The sequence below is a fragment of the Kryptolebias marmoratus genome, linkage group LG18, assembly GCF_001649575.2.
Source record: "Kryptolebias marmoratus isolate JLee-2015 linkage group LG18, ASM164957v2, whole genome shotgun sequence".
Lineage (NCBI taxonomy): Eukaryota > Metazoa > Chordata > Actinopteri > Cyprinodontiformes > Rivulidae > Kryptolebias > Kryptolebias marmoratus.
In genome coordinates this window covers 12,691,716-12,713,507 of record NC_051447.1, presented here as the reverse complement: position 1 = coordinate 12,713,507, position 21,792 = coordinate 12,691,716, and the positions used below count along the sequence as shown (strand labels likewise).

The 21,792-nt window shown below is 42.7% G+C and overlaps 1 protein-coding gene across 9 annotated transcripts in view; it reads left to right on the top strand.

Annotated features, from left to right (window-relative positions):
* Window positions 1-21,792, top strand: part of wnk1b (WNK lysine deficient protein kinase 1b) — a 75,235-nt gene that overhangs the window by 45,786 nt on the left and 7,657 nt on the right. Inside the window, exons 8-34 of one of the 9 annotated variants that reach the window (XM_037981234.1) lie at window positions 145-224; window positions 359-541; window positions 707-776; window positions 873-1,063; window positions 4,573-5,982; window positions 8,313-8,399; window positions 8,825-8,881; window positions 10,719-10,979; window positions 11,843-11,913; window positions 12,031-12,181; window positions 12,287-12,403; window positions 13,743-13,853; window positions 14,038-14,089; window positions 14,203-14,343; window positions 14,433-15,342; window positions 15,460-15,779; window positions 15,848-15,897; window positions 16,192-16,248; window positions 17,404-17,487; window positions 17,574-17,610; window positions 17,699-17,778; window positions 17,930-18,193; window positions 18,290-18,558; window positions 18,686-18,761; window positions 18,854-18,983; window positions 19,487-19,684; window positions 20,022-20,114. In XM_037981234.1, the coding sequence (XP_037837162.1) occupies window positions 145-224; window positions 359-541; window positions 707-776; window positions 873-1,063; window positions 4,573-5,982; window positions 8,313-8,399; window positions 8,825-8,881; window positions 10,719-10,979; window positions 11,843-11,913; window positions 12,031-12,181; window positions 12,287-12,403; window positions 13,743-13,853; window positions 14,038-14,089; window positions 14,203-14,343; window positions 14,433-15,342; window positions 15,460-15,779; window positions 15,848-15,897; window positions 16,192-16,248; window positions 17,404-17,487; window positions 17,574-17,610; window positions 17,699-17,778; window positions 17,930-18,193; window positions 18,290-18,558; window positions 18,686-18,761; window positions 18,854-18,983; window positions 19,487-19,684; window positions 20,022-20,114 (5,550 nt within the window). Of the gene's footprint in view, window positions 1-144; window positions 225-358; window positions 542-706; window positions 777-872; window positions 1,064-4,572; window positions 5,983-8,309; window positions 8,400-8,824; window positions 8,882-10,718; window positions 10,980-11,842; window positions 11,914-12,030; window positions 12,182-12,286; window positions 12,404-13,742; window positions 13,854-14,037; window positions 14,090-14,202; window positions 14,344-14,432; window positions 15,343-15,459; window positions 15,780-15,847; window positions 15,898-16,191; window positions 16,249-17,403; window positions 17,488-17,573; window positions 17,611-17,698; window positions 17,779-17,929; window positions 18,194-18,289; window positions 18,559-18,685; window positions 18,762-18,853; window positions 18,984-19,283; window positions 19,457-19,486; window positions 19,685-20,021; window positions 20,115-21,792 lie in introns of those variants that run through there. The other 8 variants (XM_037981235.1, XM_017414808.3, XM_017414811.3 and 5 more) reach the window with 8 other exon arrangements.

The window sequence follows — 21,792 nt, the reverse complement described above, 5'->3', positions numbered from 1 at the left end:
AAATGCACTAACTCATAACTTATCATTTCATCCTTTCTATATGTAGCAGCTTTTCTTAGTGACTTGGAAAGAACTCTCCAAAGCACATACAGTAGTTTCATAGAATGTTTTAAAGTCTTACCTGCGTTGTTTCACTTTTTTCAGGTAAATATAAAGACAACGAAGCAATCGAGTTCTCCTTTGACCTGAACAAAGACGTACCTGAAGATGTGGCGCAGGAAATGGTAAGTTCATTGATCAGGGGAAACCTCTCAGTACTGCTGAGGTACACTGACGGATGTTTGGAGCAGAAGGGAGAAATGGGTGTAGCAGGAGAAAGCAACTCTTGTACAAACCAGCGTGTCTCCTAACTCCCCAGGTTGAGTCTGGCTATGTTGCCGAAGCTGACCACAAGACCATGGCCAAGGCGATCAAGGACCGCGTGTCTCTGATCCTGAAGAAGAGGGAACAGAGGCAGCTGGTGCGAGAGGAACAGGAGAAGAGGAAACTGGAGGCAGAACAAAAGCAGCAGCAAGAGGCGTTCAAAGCATCTCACTCCCAGGTTTGGTGACAGCTGGTGAAAAACAGATCAACCAACTCTGGGCCCAAGTCCCCTCCTTATCATTTGCATCTAACATGGCTCATACTCTTATTAAATCTCCGATTATAAGCTTTGAATAGTTACTTTACAGTGTCATGACTCCTGCTTGTGTTTGTGTTCCTCCAGTCAAGGCCGGAAGAGACTGAGGTGGACCAACATCTGCATCACCATCAGCAGCCCAACTTCTCTCACACCTGTAAGACTTGAAAACTGTACATTTTGTTTACAGCGTTTCTGACGATCAGGTCTTGACAGTCTAGATCAACAAAATGGTGCTCCATTTGTCTTTCAGCTGAAGGAGTTCTCGACAACGGACAGGGTTCCTCGGTTTTCTCAGACTCCCCTCACCTGGGTCAGCTGACCATGTCGTACAGCTGCCCCCCCTCCTCGCAGCCCCCCTCCCAACCCCAGACCCCATACCCCCAAACTCCTGCCGCCGCGTCGCAGCAACACCCAGGCTTTTCCCAGCCGCCGCAGCCAATGGTAAGCAGCGACTTTAAGTGCGCTCCGACGGTCGCGGCACACGTTGCTCCGCTCGCGTTCGGGATAGAAATGCGTCACGAGTTTGAAGTGAGCACTGCTTTGTCTTTTGGAGTGAGGTGGAATGGAGTTTGCAGTGTTTGAGAGTGCTTGAATTTGTTAACTAATCGGAATGCAGTTTGAATTCTTCCATCAATAACCTTTAAAGTCAATAAAACAAAAACACAAGGATCTGAGAGCTTTACATCATTTAAACCATCTGATGTTTTTATTCTGTTTATCAGTTATCAGCCAGTTATTCACTTAGTCATTCAAAAAATTGTGTTGAGTCGGTTTTTTCTTCACCTTCCAAGGTCTCATGAGGGTTTTTTTTCCCACAGTTGTGAAATCTCATCAACCTCTTTCTTCTTTCCTTTCCCTGTTCCTGAACTCTTCACGATCCGCATGCATGAAGGCATACATTTAAAGATTCTTCCTAATTCACACTTTGTTCACTTATTGGCAAATGTTTCATTTTCTAATCCTTAATATGTTGTTTTGATTCTTTTAGTTGGGTGAGTGTTTTTAGTTCATTAAAAAAAGAGTTTAGTGTAACGAGGTTCACAGATCAACAACAACAGAAGTTCTATAAATATATTCAACCTTGTGTGTTTAAAACACATCACATGCACATAATGCATTACTTTGTCTCTAGATGTTTTTGGTTGTGGTCTGACTTGGAGGAAAACAGGACTCACACTGACTTGTTTGTTAAAATGGACGATCAAACTGTTTGTGGGCTGATTGAATGACTCAATTATGGCTTTGGCTCTTTTGGGGTTCTTTTTGAAGTAAAACAAACTCATATTACCATCAAAAGTTGTTTCTTGGAGCCATTAGAGTTTATTTCATTAGTTGACTTGCGTCTAATTCCTTTTGGATGCTCTGTCTTTGTTCTTATGTAATGCCTTAATTTCTGTTGGGTTTAAATGGTATTTGGTTTTGTTTATTTTTATTTTTTTTTCTTCCTTGTTTTCAGGTTTGTTTGCTTTCACTGCATTATGTCATGTTATTTTATGTGTGTTATTATTTGTAATTGTAGATTTAAAAAAAAAAAAAACAACTCAGAACATGTCAAGATGTTTGCTGAAAAGTGCTCCTGGTGCCATAATTTGCCTCTAAATTGATCTGATTTAAAGGCTGATGTTTACAATGTTTGATTCGCTTTCTTTGTAAAGGTGAATTTAATGTCAAGTTTGTTTTCCACGCCACTGAAAATTGTTTAATTTGTTTTTTTTCTGTTAATCTGAGTTTCTTACTTGTTCATCTTTTGGGTTCTCTTTAAGTAACTTTTTTGTTTGTTTGTTTTTATGTTGGTCTCACCCTCTTCCACCCCCACCCCCCCTCGGCCTGCAGCCTGTACCACGCGGCCGTCGAAGTCGTAGCATGTCTATTTGCGTCCCCCCTTCCTCGTACTCCTTTTCTCACGCTCCTTCATCCCTGGCGGTTCCTCCAAAGCGGCCCGCCTCGCCTCCTCCAGACCTGCCCTCCCTCAGCTCCGCCATCTCCCCCTGCGTACCTCTCACAGCTGAGAGGGACACTTTCGCTGGCCGCCTCTCCAAGGCCCTGGAGACGGTCCTGCCCCTTCACTCTGCCTCTTCTCAGCCCAGGGCCAGGCAGCGGAGGGCCAGCCTGCCCACCCTGTTCTCCACCTCTGTAGGTTCACAAGTGTAATCCCCAGTGGTAGTGGGAGTCCGAGAGGGAAGAGAGAGACAAAGATGAGTAAGCTTTGCCACAGGGAAACGTCACTTTTAAGACGATGAAATAGTTTTACAAATGTATTCGAAACAAAAATGAAATACAAGTGCAAACAGTGAATCATGTCTTCAAGATGCAGTTTATATTAATCTAGCTGTTACAACATAGTTTGGTTGTAGGTCCAGGTAAATATAACTAAAACAGTCATTTTATTTACTATAAAGACAATAAGGCTGGGATATTTTTCGTTTTTCACCAGCTTGAAAGCTAATATTAAAATATTAGATGAGTAGATAAAAATATTTTCCAAATGAATGCATTTATAATCCCATTTCTGCTCTGACACATAGGTTGACATCAGTATTTATTCCAGTCTTTTACACTGTTAGTCCTAAATCCCCCCTGTCTTGCATGTTTTGAAGCAACACTAAAATCTGCTGGGTTGTTTTGCTCTCTGGTTCCTCTTGCAGGATTAATTTCAAGTGACAAGGCAGGGTAATGTAACCTGTGACCTCACAGGAATAAAAAAACATGTAACATTTTGTGATTTTTGGTAATAAAACAAACGCACTCATAAAAAGGCTTAAAAACAGAACCTAGAAAATAAGCTATTTTTTCAACAATGAAGGTTCCTTTTTTATCTGTTTATGTTTTTGGAGTGTTTGAATAAAATCAGCATCATTTTCATATTTCAGTTTTATGTTTTACCTGCTTACAGAAAACCATTTGAAAAAAGCAAAACTCAAACCTTAGTGTTCTGTTTAAGAAATTAAGAAATCAAGGAATCAATAACTACTTCAGGTAAACTAGGCTTTCCCAATTCCTGGCTTGTTCAGGGTGTTTTTTTAAAATTATTATTTAGACCTAAATGTACACATCAAATGTTAAGGTCTATTGAAACAACCCAAAGGTACAGAGTTGCACGCTCATTTTAGTGCTGCTTCAAATGTTTCCCTGTTTTAACACACTTATTTCAATGAGCAGAGTGTGTTGCAGATGTAAACATGTAAAGTAGGGGGTCCTCGGGACCAAGAGTGGGAAAACTGCTTTACTTCATCTCTGTTTCAATTATTCAGACGTTTCCATCTATCTTTAATTCTCTCGTCCTCTCGTAGGCCGTCATGTGTTCACTTAAAATACAAACTGAGTGTCATGAGCCATAGCCGTGCTTTATGGTACAAAAGTTCAATATAAGGTGCATCTACAATCAGAAAACCTGCTATTTTTTTTTGTTTGTTTTGTTTTTAGAACAAACATCGAGCAAAATCACAATTTCCGATTTGATTCATGATTCCAAGCTGAAAATACCCAATCAAAGTAACATTTTTCAATATTAAATCTACTAAAAACAATCAGTTCTCCTAATTAAAGATGCATCTGAATATTGCCGAGCTTAGAAGCAGCATTTGGTGTCTCCTCTGGCCGCTTGTTTTCCCCACTGTGAGCTTCTGGATCTCTTCCTGCCTGGCATTTGTTCAGTCTTTTTGTGCTGCAGCTGTACAAGTGTCACTTGATCCATTTATTGTAACAAGCTTTTTATCTCTTTCTTCCTTTTTTTTTATAACTCTGTTCTTCATCTTTTAAGTACATAATGTTTTTTACATTATGCTTTTATTTTGAAGGGTGGATTTGTATTTTCAGTTCCTGTTGGTTTTGTTTTAAAGTTCTCCTCCTTGAATCATTGTTCTCTCTGTTCTCTGTGGGCCTTTGCTGTGGCTCTCTGTCATTCTCTTGAGCCTCATTCTTAAATTCATTGTATCTCATTGTCGCAACAGCATTCTATGCCACACGGAGGCGCTGGAGGGAGCATTCCTTACCCAACTCTCCCAGACCCTCCAACTATTTTCTTTCCCTCCATCCCTGAGCGGCCCGTTTCCTTCTCACCACCTCCCGCTGGACCTCCAAAGGGCTACAACACGCAGAGACGCAAGAGCACATCTATTCTCGAAGCGCATACCCGACACTTCCAGCCTGCCCACCCTCGCTACGGGAGCAGCCTCCACCCCTTTTCTGGGATGGAAAGCGCTGAGACTCCTCCCCTCTTTATGGTCAACCCTGGTTTGGCGGCAGCAGCTCAAAGACTTGGTGCCGGTGAACCCCTGCATCTACCAGGACAGTCAGATCCAAGCTTGTATGGCTATAAGGACATGAGAGCCGAACACGAGGAGGCAGTGAGGAGATTAAGTCTGAATCAGGCTGCTTTATTGGACCATTATGAAGCAATGGCTTACGGAGGATATCCAATGACTGCGCACCAGCTTGGCCAGTTGAGTTTTCATCATCAGAGGCAGGCAGCGGCTGTAGCTGCCAGCTTGGGCTTTGATCCCGGTCCTCCACCACAACCAGGGTTCCTGCACCCACACATTTTGCAACGAATGAGTGCACACAGCCCAATACCTCCACCCTTAACACCCATGACTCCATCTGCAGGTGGCTCGGTCTCTTCTTCATCATCTGAGGGATGTTATCCTCCACAGCACGCTTCTTCATCGTCCTTCCCCATTTCTGCACCTCCAGTAATCGCTGACGCTCCTCCGTCTGCTGGAAGTATGTTCGAGTACCATTTAGCTGCTGCTGCTGCAGCTGCTGCAGCTGCTGGGGACCCGGGCCTCCTGGCATCCAGACTTTACCGAGCCCGAAGGAGCTCCATGGACCTCCCTCTGGAGGACAGCTCTGGAACAGGATCTGGTGGGTCTGGATCGTACAGCCGTCTCCAGCCGGTGACGGAGGAGCTGTACGCCTACATCAGCCCGGAGCTCCCACTACCACCTGGAAATCTTCTCCTTCACCACACAGGAATAACCTTAAAGGACAAAAGCCCTGAACCGTCAAGTGACTCAATGGCTTCCTCTGATGCGGGAGAGTACCAGTCACCCCCTCCCCCACATATTCCTCCCCCCTTTGACTCTTCAGCAGCTCAGTCTATCCCTCGCTCCTCCTCCTCTGCACAGTACGACTCATCAGGGGGGGGGTGTCACGAGGATCCACAGGGACACCCACCTTCAGTGCAGAAATTCTTTCCCCCCACGCCATCGTCAGAGCTCCCTCATGGGGGAGCAGCGTCGACTCAGCTGGAGTCTCTGGTGCAGAGTGCCTGGCCCCGGCATGGAGGGCTGATTCCAGCCCAACCCGATATGACATACCATGAGTCATTGCTGGCCATGCAGGCTGCTAACCCCCCTCCGGTACAAAGTTTAGACCTTCAAAACACTCCAAGGCCTCTGGGTTGATTACTAAATGAAATCATTTAGGTGGTGTTTTTGCAACTTTGTCAATGTTGATGAACATTGTTTTCATCATTTCTATCTTAAAATTGTTAATATAAAGCGAATATCTTCCACTTTTAATATTGTAAAGGCATTGGTAACCTTTTTCCCCATAAGATGATTAGCCATTGTCATAGAGTAGTGAAATGGAAACTGAGTCCACCAGGTCAGATGGATCATTCTAAAATGCAGTTTGATCAAATTATATTTAGTAATCTGACCCAGAGGCAGTCATACAGACCCCTGTTGTTTTTCTACCCTGCTGACCCAGGCCCCCCAGCTGATGCTTATTTATCATCCTGTAGTCTCGTTGTGATTTTAACCCCCCCTACAGTCATACCAGCACCACAGAGAGAGTCTCATGGTCTGCCATAATCATGTCTCACACTTTGCATTTTCTCAGTGTTGCCTAACACAGAGGTCGTTTGTAAAATAATATTAACAAAGAGCGTGACTTTAGTCAAAGCCGATTCAAGACCAAACAGAGGAGGGAACAATCCTTAACAGATCTGGGAAAGGCCAGAGCAATCAATTTCAGTCCAATATATCAGTAGTTATTGTTGATCAAGTTCAATTGCTTTAAAAGCAGCATCGAGGAAGAAGACCTTGAGACATTCTCTGGTGTATAAATCTTAGGATCAAACAGTCTAAGCCCCCTCCATTCTGTCTTTAAGTTGTGTATTTGATTTATTTTGTCAGTATTAAGTAAGTAACCGTTTGTCTGTATGTTCATATATGAATGTATATGAAAAATGTGTGTTTGTATGGGTATCCTGATTCTATGGTATACTTCAACGTTGCTCGTACAAATCCAAAGTCACAGTACTCAAACTGTTAATTACCCACACGGTTATTTCAGAAGAGATGTACTCTTCTCTCTTGATATGATGCATTTAGTAGCCATTTAGACCCAGGCTTTGAATAAGAGCTCTGCAGTGGGATGAAGCTGAAAGACTTTGTTGATTTGTATGGACAAACACACAGAAACATACAACAAAACTGAGAGGGCTTAGACAAATTAAGCAGTGTAACTACATAGAGAGCCATTCCTGTGTTTAGGTTACTTCTGTTTTGTGTTGTAAATCCTAAAAGATCTTGGCTATTAAGTCAGTTCTTTTCTTTTTAAGCATATTTTGTTGCCATTTCCTGCCCTAACTGGAAACCAGTTGCCTGTTGAATTTTGTTAAACCCTTAGAACGCTGATTTATTTATACTTTACTTGCTTCCTTTACTCTTCAGCCATTTATTATCACTGGGCTATCAATTAATACTGTTTTTACCTGTCATTAACTCAACAGTAGCTTTGTCATTAAGCTTTAATTTTGATTAAATCTATATTTTTTTTTTTTAAATCTTCTGTTTTTTTGGTTTTCTGAACTACTTCTCCTGTTTACATTGTTGCCTGAACTGTTAGATAAAGGTAGGTTGCAGTGTGCCCGGTGCAGCATGCTGTACACGCACAAGCGCTCATTACACTTAAAGGTAATCTCCAATGACAGGTACAGAGTTGCACACAGCCTTCTAAGGGTTCAGTCATCAGTTAGTTTCTCATCTTTCTGTCTTAGATTGTTCGAAGAGTTCAGGATAAACGGTACCGCCCTGCTGGGCACAGTTATCAGAAATGTCACAAGAATTCTCTGTTGACTTAAAAGTTTAACCTGACAGCTACTATGTGGAAATACAATATTTTAGACCAGTCGTTTTTAAGAAGAAAATCCTTAGTGAAGGTGCAGCACAGCTCAGGCAGCAAGAAGTGTTTGACAGCTTCAGAGTTACATGATTACTTATTTTTACTTCTGCAGCCTCTACGCTGAGCTTCGTTGGTTACAGTATGTAACAGCCACTGATTATCACTTAGGATCTCACCTGCATGTAAAACTCCTACTTACACCTTGCCTAACCCCAGTTCTGTGCCTGTACTGTTGCTATAAATGCATACAGTAGATGTTGTTGTGCATATATCTGTTGCTGGATGGATTAGTGTTGTCTTTGTACATGTGTGCATACACAAGAGGAAAATCTATAGAAGTTCAGCAACAGAAAGCATCCGAAGTACCTTGTGTTTGCACTCATGTATGTTTTTGCATTAGAAGTTGCAGACATGTACTGATTGTTTTTTTTCTCTTATTTCTTATCCCAATCTCTCATTTTCTCACCTCCGTCTTCCATTTCTTCCTGCTCTCCAACATTGGGTCCTTTCCTCTCCGTCTGTTCTTGTGTCTCTCTGTAAATCTGCTTCTACGCAGCAGGTTCAGGCCCCCCCATCTCAGCCAAGTCCAGGACCCCCTCTGGTCCCAACCGCCCCCCAGTCAGATCCTCCTGGGACGTCCCAACAGGTAGGAAAACAACCATGAGATTAAAAAAAAAACTGAAAACACTTTTTACAGATCCAGAGTTTTTTTTTTTTTAAATTAGCTTTCAATTAGACAGAAGTAGCTCTACCCTGGTTTTACACTTGTTCAGTAATAATTGAGTAATGGTTTGTTGACACCCCCACAGAAATGTGCAGCACAACCCATTTATATGCAATAATAGGGCTTCAAACCTGTTTTCATTGTGCTAAAATGCAAGAAAAAATCAACTGTTTCTCGCCTGAATAAGCTGGATTTGCTAATGTGACATAATTAAATTCAATACAAGAGTGTAGTCTCATCCTGCAGTTTGTTTCTATGTTAACAATCTTTTGTAAACTAAATTATTTCTTTTCTTTTAAACCGTCTCAGCCTGACACTGCGTGTGTGTGTGTTTTGGCTCTTTTCAGGTTGTGTCGTCGAGTCAGAGTTGTACTTCTCTTCAGAGCCCCACACACACAGCTCAGGTACTTTATTTTTATGTTTTTAAATAAGATCAAGAGTCTCATGTGTGCCTAAAAAGAGGTGCTAAAAATGAAATTAGTGTTTTAGTCTAAACTCACAAGGCTAGTTTTTAATGTTTTCAGTTTGTTGTAACTCAATGTAATGCAGATGTAATCATTTCTTTATTTGGATTAAACAAGATCTAATAACATTTAAAACACAAATAGAAGCAATGATAAACACTGTATGTAATTAAGCAAATGTAAATGCTTGTATTTGTTTCTGTTTATTATCCCACGATCTGATCTGATCCACTTTAAACTTTTATTCAGCTCAGTTTGTTTCTTTTTAAATTAAATTTGTGTTCTTTCTGTTCTCTGGCCTGCTTGTGGGCATGCTGCCTGGGGTTTACCACCGGGTTTGTTTTTGTGTCTCGCACATTTCTGTTTATATATATGTGTGTGTTTGTGTTTGTGTGTGTGTGTGTGTGTGTGTAGTTCTGTGATCTCAGTCCGTCTCCCAGTGTCGAACACCTTTATTTTTTGTACCAAGCTGCCCAGCAGGTTCTGGTACAGGTACCATTGTGCTTTGTGGTATACTGTATGTGGTTATACTGTAACTTGGTGACTTTGTGTGTGTTTGTTGATTTGTGCACCTAGTATTTGTGGATCAGTGTGATTTGTTGGTTAATCTGTGTGATGTTGAACAGAACAAAGGCAGAATAACTCCACAAAATGGTACCTGTGTAAATAACCTGTGTAAATTGTTATTGTTGTTGGCATTTTACCCTTTTTTTTCTACCAAGAACGCTCCAACTAATCACCTGATTAAAAGCACAAGTCATGAAAATGAGTAAATTTTATGGAAATGAAGATGGGTAATATTTTCAGGACTAAGACTGACAAACATCAAAAGGTACATAATGAACTGGCAGAGCTCACAGAAAAAAATATTGAGACTGAGACCATAAACGCATTAAGAATGTGGTTATTGAGGTAACAAATGAGGATTATTTAACAAGTGAATCACCACCTTCTAGATTTTTGAAGGAATGCAGGTTTAAAGCACTTATCCATTGGTTACTTTTTACCACCGTGTAGCTGCATCCTTTTTTCTGGTGAAGACGAGTAGTTATTTTTTATGACTGATGTTTGAAGCATTTAAAAATTAATGTTTTATAACAAAACAAATTAACTAGATGGAAAGTCTTGGTGGTTTGGCACAGTTTATATAATTCTAGAATAAAGTGCCTGAACGTAATGTTCCATTAAACGTATATAACATGCTAAATCTGAAGCAGCTTGCACCATAAGTCCTTTTTTACCATTTCTTTTACTCAAAGTCTTAATTTTATCTTTTTAATAAGAAGAGTAGCTGCAAAACATTGCCATGCCTGTCAGTGACTCGGTAAATACTGTTTTTGTTTACATTGTTACCAAATCTTGACTTATTCAGATGATGGAGACGTTTGTTTAGGCCCAAATCCCATCTGTGCAAATGTTGCCCATCTACATTGTGAGAAGAATTTACTCCTGTTTTGTTGTTGCATGGTAGAGTGGCGTGTGTGTTTTACACAGTTGTTCTGTCACAGAGTTTGTTTGGTTTTGGAGCTTTTTTCTGCTCTAACATTATATATCAGGGAAAGCTTTGACATGAAGACCACATTCAGATCAGTCTACATGCGAGTGCAGATTTTCCAGTTTGTTAAAACCGTCACCTCTGATCACTTGTTGGGTTTATCTTCTTCCTCGTCCTCTCTGTGACATTACTCCCATATTTTTCTCGATTTCTTCTCCCTCTCATCCTCTCCTTCATCTACCCTCTTATGTTCTTCTCCTTTTCTCGGTCCTTCCCTCTCAGCCCAGCGTAGTTCCGCCTTCCTCTACCGCTCCCTTGGTGACCCTCCCTTCTCCATCGTCTGTCCTCACGGCCGTACCGATAGCAGTCGTGGCCTCCCCTCCCTCTCCTCTGTCAGTCCCTGTTGGGGTGGTGCCTACACTTGTTTCCCCTCCTCTTCCTCCTACCGTGCCCACACCTGTACCTCAGCCATTGGCCACAGTGGTGCCAGTCATCAGCGTAATCTCCGCCCCACCTGATACTCCCTTGGAAGCCCCTCCCAAGGTACTGATTATGTCCCAAGGCACTGGTTATGTTCAAACCCACCAAGTAGATGTCCTGTTCCTGTTCAGGGTCGGCTAAAATCTGTTGAAAGTCCCATTCTCAGTCTGTGGTTTCTAAAATGCAGTTCTCCTTTCTTTTCTCAAAATGTATCACTAAGCCACCTCAAATAGTTGCTTGTCAAGTTGACTATTTATCAATAGTTTTAAACTCCTTGCTCTTGTTGCTCATTCTTAAACACTATCAACAGTTTACACGCTACAGGGAGATTAAACTATTCAGACATATGGAAAAAATGGATATATCTGCGTTTCAAGTTGCTGGCATGGCATTTAAAAGTGATCTTTATAAGTTAAAGCACAGAAATCATTGGTGTTTCCTGTTGAGTAGCTGGTGCGTCTTGGTTTAAGAACAATCAAGCATTTGTAGGAAGATTCTTGTGAGTTGTTGTTGGTGGAGCACGTTAAGGTTTTTGACCATCTGTTGAAGTGCTGTACATGTTGTGATTGGTCTCTGTGTCCAGTAGACTCATCAATGACTGTCAGGAGCAAAGACAACCTGAGTTCAACTGAAGTGATTTATTTTTATTTTCCAAATGACTTTTCTAGGACAGAATAGTTTGAATAATTGGAAATATGAATCCTAATTTCCTCTACCTCTGTTCTTTGGTGTGTTTACTTTAAATTGACTGAATTTTGCTGTTTGAAAATAAGTTTACCTTTAAATAAGTTACCGTTGTCTTCTCCTTTTGCTAGATATTTTTTTCATGATCCCCTGCTGCATTTTTCCTTACCTCACAATAGTGAAGAAGAAAACCTAGATAACAGTCATGGACGTGTTCATGTCTGTGTGTTTGTGTATTTTAGTCTGCCTCGCAGTCTTCAGAGCTGTCACAGGGCCAACTGCAGCCACCACAAGTTCTCTCATCTATAGAGAGGTAATTTTTGGAACGGGTTGTAAAAGTTTCCTTTTCATACTTAAGATATTTCATGCTTTCTTTCACACTTCTTTGTCTAAGACTGTTTTAATTTACTGCCTGCTCTGTGTGCTTCAGTGGCCACTCAGAAACATCAGGCCTGAGTGATGGTAACGAGGGGGGAGGTGGCCGCCATGAGGGCCGTTCCACCAAACGACACCAGAGACGTTCTGTACGAAGTCGGTCTCGCCACGAGAAGACTTCCAAGGCGAAACTCCACGTTCTCAGTGTAAGAACTCATCACATAACTCTTCTAATGTCAATAAGAGTCACATTATTATACTCAGTACCTGCTGTCAGTATTTAATGGCTGTGTGTGTGTAACTAAACGCAGATCTCCAACCGAGGGGACAGGGTAGCAGAGTGTCAGCTGGAGACTCACAACAGGAAGATGGTGACATTTAGATTTGATCTAGATGGAGACAACCCTGAGGAGATTGCCCAGATCATGGTACACACAAAGTCACACTCATGTTCACAGTTTCCTCTTTCTTAAACTATTTTAAAGCCAAGCACTGCTTTTAAACAGACTGAAACATCTTCGCTAATATAAAAGCTCTTCTCCCATTTCTTGTGACATCACCATGTGTTTGCATGAAGTGTATCTCAGTGGTCAGAATAAGTATTCATTTTTTTAAGATGTTGACCTGTTACTAATTCACTAAAGAAACAAATCTGAGCTCATTAAACAACTGAGTAGATTCTTATTCAATACCTTAAATGGTGTCAAACATACTTTTGGTCGTAGCTGAGGTTCAAATATAAAGTTAAAGAAATACTTGAGTGAAAACAAACAAGAAGCTAAAATTAAGACTTGTGCCTTTTCTGTTTTTATAATTCAACTTAAAACAAATTGTATTGGAGTATTACTATTTAAAAGGGGAGTGGTGGAACAGAGGTTAGAAGAGGAGAGCCTGTGATTGGGAGGTCATAGGTTTGAATCCCTAGTCCGACTCAAACCTGGATGAGGAAGATGAGGCACCCACATCTGCCTCTTCCTCATTAACTCCACTGTGGGCCCTTGAGCCTTGAGCAAGATCCTTAACCTTCCAACTGCTGCCCCGGTTCTGTAAACGGCAGCCCCTCTGTTCCACATGTGTGTGGAATGAATTTCCCCATTGAGGATTAAAGGAGTATAATAAACTTAAACTAATACTGAAAGAGTTGTTGTAATATTGAAGAATGCAGTGCTCTCTAGTGCATAATTTATGTTCCCCACACTGGGAGTACCTTGACCTTTTAATTAAGAAACTTATGATACAAATTAGAGAAAGATCCATGAGCACAAAGCATTGTTTCAAACTGGGAATAATTTATTTAAGAACCTATTTTAATCTTATTTAAAGGTTTATAATTGCATATTGGCTGCTCATATGATCAGGTTAATGTGGTATGTTTTGTCTGATGCTGTATCTTCCACCGCAGTACCTCTTGTCATCTTTCAGCTGAAAGGGAAAACAGTCTGAAAGAACAAAATGTTCTGTTTTTCTTCTATCATACCAACCAAGACTGAGAGGCACACCCCTTCTGCCTGATGCTGAACAGCTGTCTGATCATCTGACATCCAGAGTCAAATCCTGCTTGATACCTCCGTATTAAAGCTGGATAATGGTTGACATGCCAGTATCACATCACTGAGATGACTGAAGTAGATGCAGCAGCTGTGCTCTAATTTTTGCACTTTTCTCTTCATCAAGCCCCCACAAAGACAGTTTCAGTGTGCCTGTGCTGGAAGAATACTTTAAATCGGGAAATATCTTTCCCTCTTTTTTGGTATTGTATTTGTCCAGGTCCAGAGTGAGTTTATCCTGGAGAGTGAGCGGGAATCATTCATTGAGCAGGTCAGAGAGGTGATCGAGAATGCAGATGAGAAGGGTCTGGAAAGAGACACAACTAGTCAGGTAAATAAACAGAGAGCTGTTTTCTGGCTTTGTTTTCCTTCTGCAAATTTAGAAGATGTTCTCTCTTATCAGCTTTGTGATTACAGTGATGTACTCTTGAAATAATAACAAATTTCCCAAATAAATAATTATCCAAGCCTTTTGTATTTCCTTTTGAATGACTAAGTTGTTAACTTATCTACAGATGGTGGGTGACCATGAAGAGAAGATTCCTGTGACATCTACCCCTATGCCTGGTAAAAAAACAAAACAAATTCAAAAGCACCATGTGACACACCATATAGTTTATATACAAGTACTCATATTATTTCTAATGTGAGCAAAAAATGAGGCTTTTTCCTTTTCTTAGACATCCCTCCAAGTGCAACGGCACAAGTCGTCCATTCAGCAGGTCGTAGATTCATCGTTAGTCCCGTACCTGAATGCAGGCTGAAGGAGCAAACCTTCCCCCCCTCGCCTTCTACTGCCCCCGCACCTCTCGTTGAAACAGGTAACCTTTTTAGTTCAGCCTAGTTCCTCTTCTCTTGTTTGTGTCTGCGTCACATTCTGGACTAAAAATCTGTCCCCGTTCTTCTCCAGTCCCTCCACTTCTGTCTCAGACAGCAGGCCAAGCTTTGGGTTTGTCCCAGTCTGCAGGGACAGTCACCTTACAGCAAGCCTTCTCTGAACTCAGACAGAACAACATTCAGTTCGATGCAGGTCCCAGTACTGCTCCAGCCTCCATCCACTCCGTCCACCCCCCCCTGCAGCCTGCAGCAGCCGCCTCTGTCCCTTCGCTCAGCAGCGCAGTTACTCCCACTGTGGAGGCAACCGGTTTAAAGCAGGCAAAGGAGCAGCTCCTGGAAGCCTCTCCTCCCCCCTTTTCCTCATCTACCACCCCTTCCTCTGTGCCCCCTGTCTGTCGCAGTCCACCGTTTACTTCATCTCCTCCACCACCTACCATGGTAAATCAGACCATCTCTCAGTCACAGGCGCTTTCTCAGCCCATGATGCAGACTGTGTCCCAGCCACAATCACAGAGTCAAACACCAGTCCAGCCCCAGGCGTTCACCCCATCCCAGACACTTCCTGCTGTCACTGCTACTTCCCTACTTTCAACTTTACCAACAGGCAGCATCTCTAGCATTCCCCCAACTGTCCTCTCCTCCTTGCCCCCTGCCCAGGCTGTTCCCTTTGTATCCTCGCCTCCTTCTTCCGTTCTTACAGCCAGCGAAGTCTCATCAGATCACACATCAGCCTCTCCCACATCCTCCCTTACTTCTTCTGCATCCCCCTCCTCTGTTGTCCCCACCACTGCCATCCCGGGCCCCCAGCTTGCTCCTTCTGCTCCCTCCCAACCCGCTCCTGCTCCCTGCTCCTCCACCTCTGTGGGGCTCCAGCCGGTGACCTCAAATGTTCCTCTAGTCCAGCCAACGTTGGTCCACTCCCAGCCGCAGACGGTGGCTCTGCCTGGTCAGACGCACACACACTGTGCAGATTGTGATACAAGGTGAGGGAGGTTAAAACCGTTTACTGCAGTTCACAACCGGGTGTCAAACATTATGTTGGACTGAGTGAAAATGTGTCATTGTCGACTTTTGTGAATCACTTTGTCTTTGTTTCTCAGGTGTGAGGCCTCCTCTGACTCTTTAGGAAAACCAGATGATATCCAGGCTTTGGACAAAAAGCTGCGGTCTCTCTTCATGGACCTTGGTGTGGGGGTGCCATCCGCTCAGGGGGACATTTCGGCCGCTGACGTAACCTCTGGAGCCCCCGGGGCAGGAACCTCGTCCCCCATAGGCGCCTCCTCGGCCACCGTCACAGCCGTCACAGCTCCTGGCTCCAGCCAGTCAGCCGTTCCTCCTCAGCCCCCCTCCAGCCTCGCACTGGGCTCACCCGCACCAATCCAAGGTCCCGGGACACCTCTATCCACCCCTGCACAAACTAGTAAGTAGTGCATTGTGTCCTCCTCTTCATTGTTATCATTATTTCTAACTTTTTTGTAATCTTCACAGTCATCCCTGCCTCTTCGACTCCAGCTAAAACCCCATTATCCAGAACATCGGTGAGTTCTACAGCATTTCATGTCTAATGAAACTAAAGTTGATACTAATATTTATTTGCATATGTGGGTCAAAAGCATGTGTATGATTTAAATGAAATTGCCATGGTAATTTTCACTGCAAAGTCATCACTAATTTATTTCAGGAGCTCTATGATGTCTCCTAGTACTCTTCTTACATTTCACCTGGCATGGGAATTCCTTTTAACATCCTCAACAACACTAATGTGACTTTTTCTCCAAATCTTCTCTGTTCTCCCACTTTTCTTTTCATCACATCTGTTTCTCTGAGATTAGGCCACTTCTCCTCCCTCAGAACTCCTGACATCCTTCCCTGGACCTTCTCTAATACAGGTGTTTTAGTTTTGCTCATTTGAAGCCTCCTATCACAACTGCAGTGCCGCACCGTTTTCCTTCTCTCTGTATTAGACCTAATTTGAGCATTCGGTGTGTGTGAGAGAGTAGTGCTTCTGCTTTGTTTGTCCTCATTTATGTGTTTGTATTGAATAATTTAATGCTTAGGCAATAACATCTAACAAATTGTGACAATTCATTATCCGTCTTTCTCCAGAAATTACCTTTTTTAAACAAATGTGTGTAATGCACACACAATATGACAGTTATGCAAGGGAAAAAAAGGTGAAGAAAATAAAATAAGTGCTCAGAAAAAGAGAGGACAGCAGGGAGACAGAGTGAAGACACTTCAGGGCAGAGAGACTTTAATTTCCAGACTGGGTTGTTGTGGCTGTGAATGGTGCCTCCTAAAAATAGACTTTTCTCTTCAGCAGAACAGCACGCTTAATAGGGAGACGGGAATTGCAGCTCTTTGGTGACAAATTCGACCTGCCGTGTTGTAAAATTCCCCCCTCGCCTCTTATGTAACTCCCCCCGGCGAGACATGTCCCATTTAATTAAAATAATCCCGCTGGAGTTGAAGTTCACCAAGGATCTTGATTTTAAATTAAGTTTTTTTGTTTTTTTTTTGATTGTGGTAAAATTGCTCAAGAGAATGGAAAGCATCGCATGCTGCCTCTTCATTTCCGTTCATGTGTTTGTGAGTATACAGTATTTGTGCAAGGAAGTAGCATACTTTGATGAAAACTTGGGGGATTATGCTTTCTTTTCAGAATTTGCTGTTTAAAAAACTCAATATTATTCACCTTTTCAGGCCCTAATGTGTCTGAAATTATACATCTTTTTACTAATTAGACCAGGAAATGATGTGCATGTTTAGGCTGCAGAGTAGAGCTATAAGGCAGAAGGACCTTATCTCAAAGTGTGCAAGAGAGCAAACAAACCATCAAAATGACCAGTAAACATCAGAGAGGCTAACATTTGAATTTAGCAGTCTTCTTTCTTTAAATGCATCCTTGCTTTTGGCTAACATGCGCTCATGTTGCTAATTAAACGGTAACTGTGTGTAAGATCTCTTGCTGGCCTTGCTTTGCTGTTTGCTTCTGGCTTGTTTTTGCCAACATGTCTGACAACATATCTGCCCAACCTCTTCAGTCCCAGCAGCCTCTCGAGGACCTGGATGCCCAGCTGAGGAGAGCCCTGAGCCCGGAAACGGTCCCTGTGAGCTCACACACACAGGTAAACACACTTTACCTCTTCTTACTCAGACTGGTATTACACATCTTAATCTTATCAAACCGCTCCACCTGTTTTCTTTCCTTTAGGTCCCTCAGAGCAGTGTGGCTTTAATAGGACAGCCAAGTATGTATATTATAGTTCCTAAACATATCGAGGAGTATGTCTGTGTCTCCTGTCCGCCATTTTTCTAAAATATTTATCCCTCCTTCAGTTCCCTTCTCGCTGGAAGAAGAAAAAGTGTCTCCTACTCTTCCTCCTCCTGCATCTGGGATTAAATTAGGAAGATTTCAGGTAAAGTTCTTGTCTCTTAGGAACACCTAGACTCTGATACCTAAACTAATTTATTTATTTTTTGCTTTTTAACAGGATGTTCTTAGACAAGACGTGAAATTCGAACAAGCACAAGTTGGGTTTTCACATTTTCCCTTATTCGTCTGATCAGGTCTCGTTGGCTGCTGAGGAGCCTGCTGCCCCCCACCCGCCCCGCACTGAATCTTCCTCCACCACTTCCTCCACCTCGTCATCCTCCAGCCTTTCCAGCCCAGAGAACACTTTGCACAAAGACTCCTCGTCTCCTCTAAGAGGGGGAGGAGGACAAGACGTTGTGGATGGACTCCCCCAAAGGACTCCAACGAAATCCCACACCCCTCCTTTCACTTCCCCCTGCCACTCCCCCAAGCCCACCACCACGATTGGGCGCTTCCAGGTAATCAGTAATTGTGTTTTCTGCTCCCTCTTCCTTCTGTCTGTGCTCGTCTCATCATCGTGTATGTTCATCCAGTCGGTTACTCTCTTGTTTCAGGTCACTACAAACGCAGAGTCTCGTGTTGGTAGGTTCTCGATCAGTCGCACCCAGGAGCAGAGCCTTGAGTCGAGTCCCCCCGCTGCTCCCCAGACTGCTAACGGTCCCAGCAATCCTGGCCAAGTTTTGACTCCAGACTCTCCTCATAAAGCCTCCCTGCCAAGTCTGAACAACAACTCCTTCAATAACTCCTACATCAGCAGTGACAACGACTCAGAGTTTGAAGAGGATGAAGACTTCAAACGGGAAGTTAGCTGCCTCCGAGAAAAGTACGTTGCCCTTCTGTCTTCTCTTTACTTACTAAACCCAACTTCCTTTCATCTTTCTGATCATTTCTTACACTACCTTGCCTGTCAGTATTATATTTTATGTTTTATTACCCTTTTCTGCGCCCAGGCACATGAAAGAAATCCAGGCCCTCCACTCCCGCCAGAAAGAGGAAATAGAGCGTCTGTTTACCCGGCTGGGAAAGGTAACTTATTCACGTTGCAGAAACACACCCTGCTGTTCAATCAGCTGTCACCTGCAGTAGAAAACAAGTGCTCTTCCTCGGTCCTGGGTTAGGTCCCTCCGGCTGCAGTGATCCCTCCACTTATCCCCACGACTGGCAGGAGGCGCCGGCTGACCAAAAGCAAGTCTTCGAAATCGTCCAGAACCAGCTCCACTCACGGCAGCAAGAGTCCATTACAGCAAGGTAGGCTTGCCTTTTAGCATTTCTAGCACTTGTTAAACACAGAAAGTTTGATTCGGATGTCATGAGACACCACCGAAGAAGAAACTTTACATAATTTTGTGTTTATTTGAACTGATTTCTGAACAGAAACTTCTCATGTAAATTCTTTAATTTGAGCTACAACTTGTCTACAACCACAATGCCAAAAAAAAAACAACCAACAAATACTTATTGTCACTTTTTCTATGTTCATGCATTTCTGTGCACATATATGTTTGTGTTTGTTTTGCTACGCGTGCATGTGGGCGTACGCTGAATCAGGATCAGAGCTTGAAAAATTTTGACCGCTTTTTCTGTTTGTTTTCTCCGTGTTTTCTTGTGTGTGTGTGTGTGTGGTGGGGGTGTGTCTGTGTAAACATCCTGCGCGATGCATGTCTTTACGTGTTCTTTTCGTGTCTGTTTGCTTTCCGTGTCTGTCCCCGTCCTGCCATCCTCTCCCGTCAACGCTTTCGTGCGATGTCCAGGCAGCACTTTATCCGCCCAGAGCGTCCCAGTCGTGTACCCCGGCCAGCTGCCTCCGTTAGCCCCAGGAGGATTAGCCGATTCAGGCAGCAGCACTGTGCTCCAGCCCCTCAAACCCTCTCCCTCCAGCGATAACCTGTGTTCAGCCTACACCAGCGAGGCAGCGCTCTCCGTGCCCAGCCTGTGTGCTCCGACCCCAGGTAAGGACGCCGCCGACAGCTCCTCCTTTCATAATTGACACAAACAGTCGCTTCGCATGCAGACAAATACAAAACCTTCTCGGTTGATAATCACTTTTTCACAGCAAAAGATCTTCCATCTCTCTTGGTCTGCTTTTCTCTGAGTGAAACAGTGTGATGCGTACTCACTGTTAACATCCTCTCTGTATATTCTTCAACTCTCCTTCCATTTCCTTCATTTCTCTTGTTTTTGTTTGTGTTTTTTGGTCTTTGTTTCTCTCCTCTTCTTATGTCCATTTACGCTCTGAACATCTTTCTGCATCTCCCTTCCTTTTTCTTCCATCCTCCCTCTCTTCAGGCTGTGTAAAGTTCAGCTGGGGTTCGGAGCGTTTGGCCTTCAAGCCTGGCGGCAGGAGGACGCGCTTTCTGAGTACGCCCTGCTTGGCTCTTTGTGTGTAACGCTTTCTTTCTTTGCTCCTCTCTTTTTATCCGTATCTACGTTTGGTTCCGTTGTGTTTTGTTTCGTTTTGTTTTTCTGTCAAGTCACGGTCATCCTGTCTTCCTGTGGGTTTTCTTCTTTGAGGGAGGAAGACTCTGCAGCTGATATCGCAGGCGTGTTGCAGAAAACTCCAGCTGACCTTCAGGAATTAGTAGGACACGAGATCAGCTGAAGTCCACAGAAAACTCTGAATAAGCTCCCCGAGTTGCATCATTCAGTTTCATTACATCATCTTCCTGCATTCAAAATAAATGTATAAAAGTGGAGCAGCAACTTTTACAGCCTTTTAGAAAGGAAAAGTCCCTGCAGTCAGAGAGTTTCTCAGTGTAAGCTTTAGTAAAATTGCTTCATACTTAATTCAGATATTCCCCTCATCACATATAGAACTGCTATAATGAATATCACAATCTTGTAATCTTTTCTTGTTAAAACCAGTTTGCAGCGAGCACAGATCTGTTATGTGTTAAAATATTAAAACGTGATAGCGATAGTTTATATTAAAACAGGCCTTTTTAGTCTTCGTATATTTCTGTCTTCTCTTTCTTCACATTAAATCTGGGCTTTGTGAACTTTTAGCTGCAGGAAAACGATCGTCCTAAACCAAATGGCTCCATGGTTAAATGAAAGGACACCTCCTTAATTTAACCTTTTCAAAGCCTGTGAAATTAATACCCAAAGAAGAGCAACATTAAAGCAAATCTGGAGACAATTTGTGGCGACGCACCACACATCAGCTGTGGTTCTGTGAGTTAAAAATCCAGTTTAATAAAGTGATAAGGAGGCGAACGGTCATCAGGAAGTTTAAAAGTTCGGTTCTTCTGGTTTTGGTCCTGATTGATTTGGTTTTAAAATGTGGTTGCAGGTGGAAAACTCATGAGGGGTTTAATATTACAAAATCCACCAGCAGCAGAGCAGCTGCTTTGTTTAAAAAAAGAAAAGAAAAGAAATCCACGTCAGAGCCGCTGATGGATCTGTTGACTGTGAGACTGAACAAAGTTGTGCTGCACGTCGTGAGCAACCAGGATCTGACTTTCAGCTTCAGTTTTCAACACAATCCCAGCGGTCAGTGCAGGTTTTTGAGCAGCCAGTCATTCACGACCTCATTATTGCTGCACTTTTATTTCAATATTTTTATATTCGGACTGATCCGCTGACATACACTAATGCAGCAAAAGGCTCTGGCCTCCTTCAACGTGCTTTCTGAGTTTTAAATAAATTCTTAAACTGCAGTCTCGGAGAATGCCTGACAATTATACCTTCAAGATGCACAAACTAAATGAATCTCAACAGCTAAATGCTGCATGCTTCCATTTCGAAACTTTGTCTCTGAAAACAAGCAGGAAGTTGTGACCTGGTGACTTGAATCTTGTGTTACATAGTTTTGTTTTTATTAGGTGATATATTTATTTAGTTTGGATTAGCTTATTCCTGTTAATCATAATTTATGTAGAATTGGTTCATTTCAAATAATTTTATTTGGAATCTGTAGATTTGTTGTGTTGAAATGTTTATTTTTTATTTTTTTGATTTGATGAAAGGATTGCTTCTGAACCTTCTGCAGCTCAAAGCCTTTTCTCTCCCTTCCACCTTTTATTTCCTCACTCACAGTCCTCACCCCCTTTAACCCCCC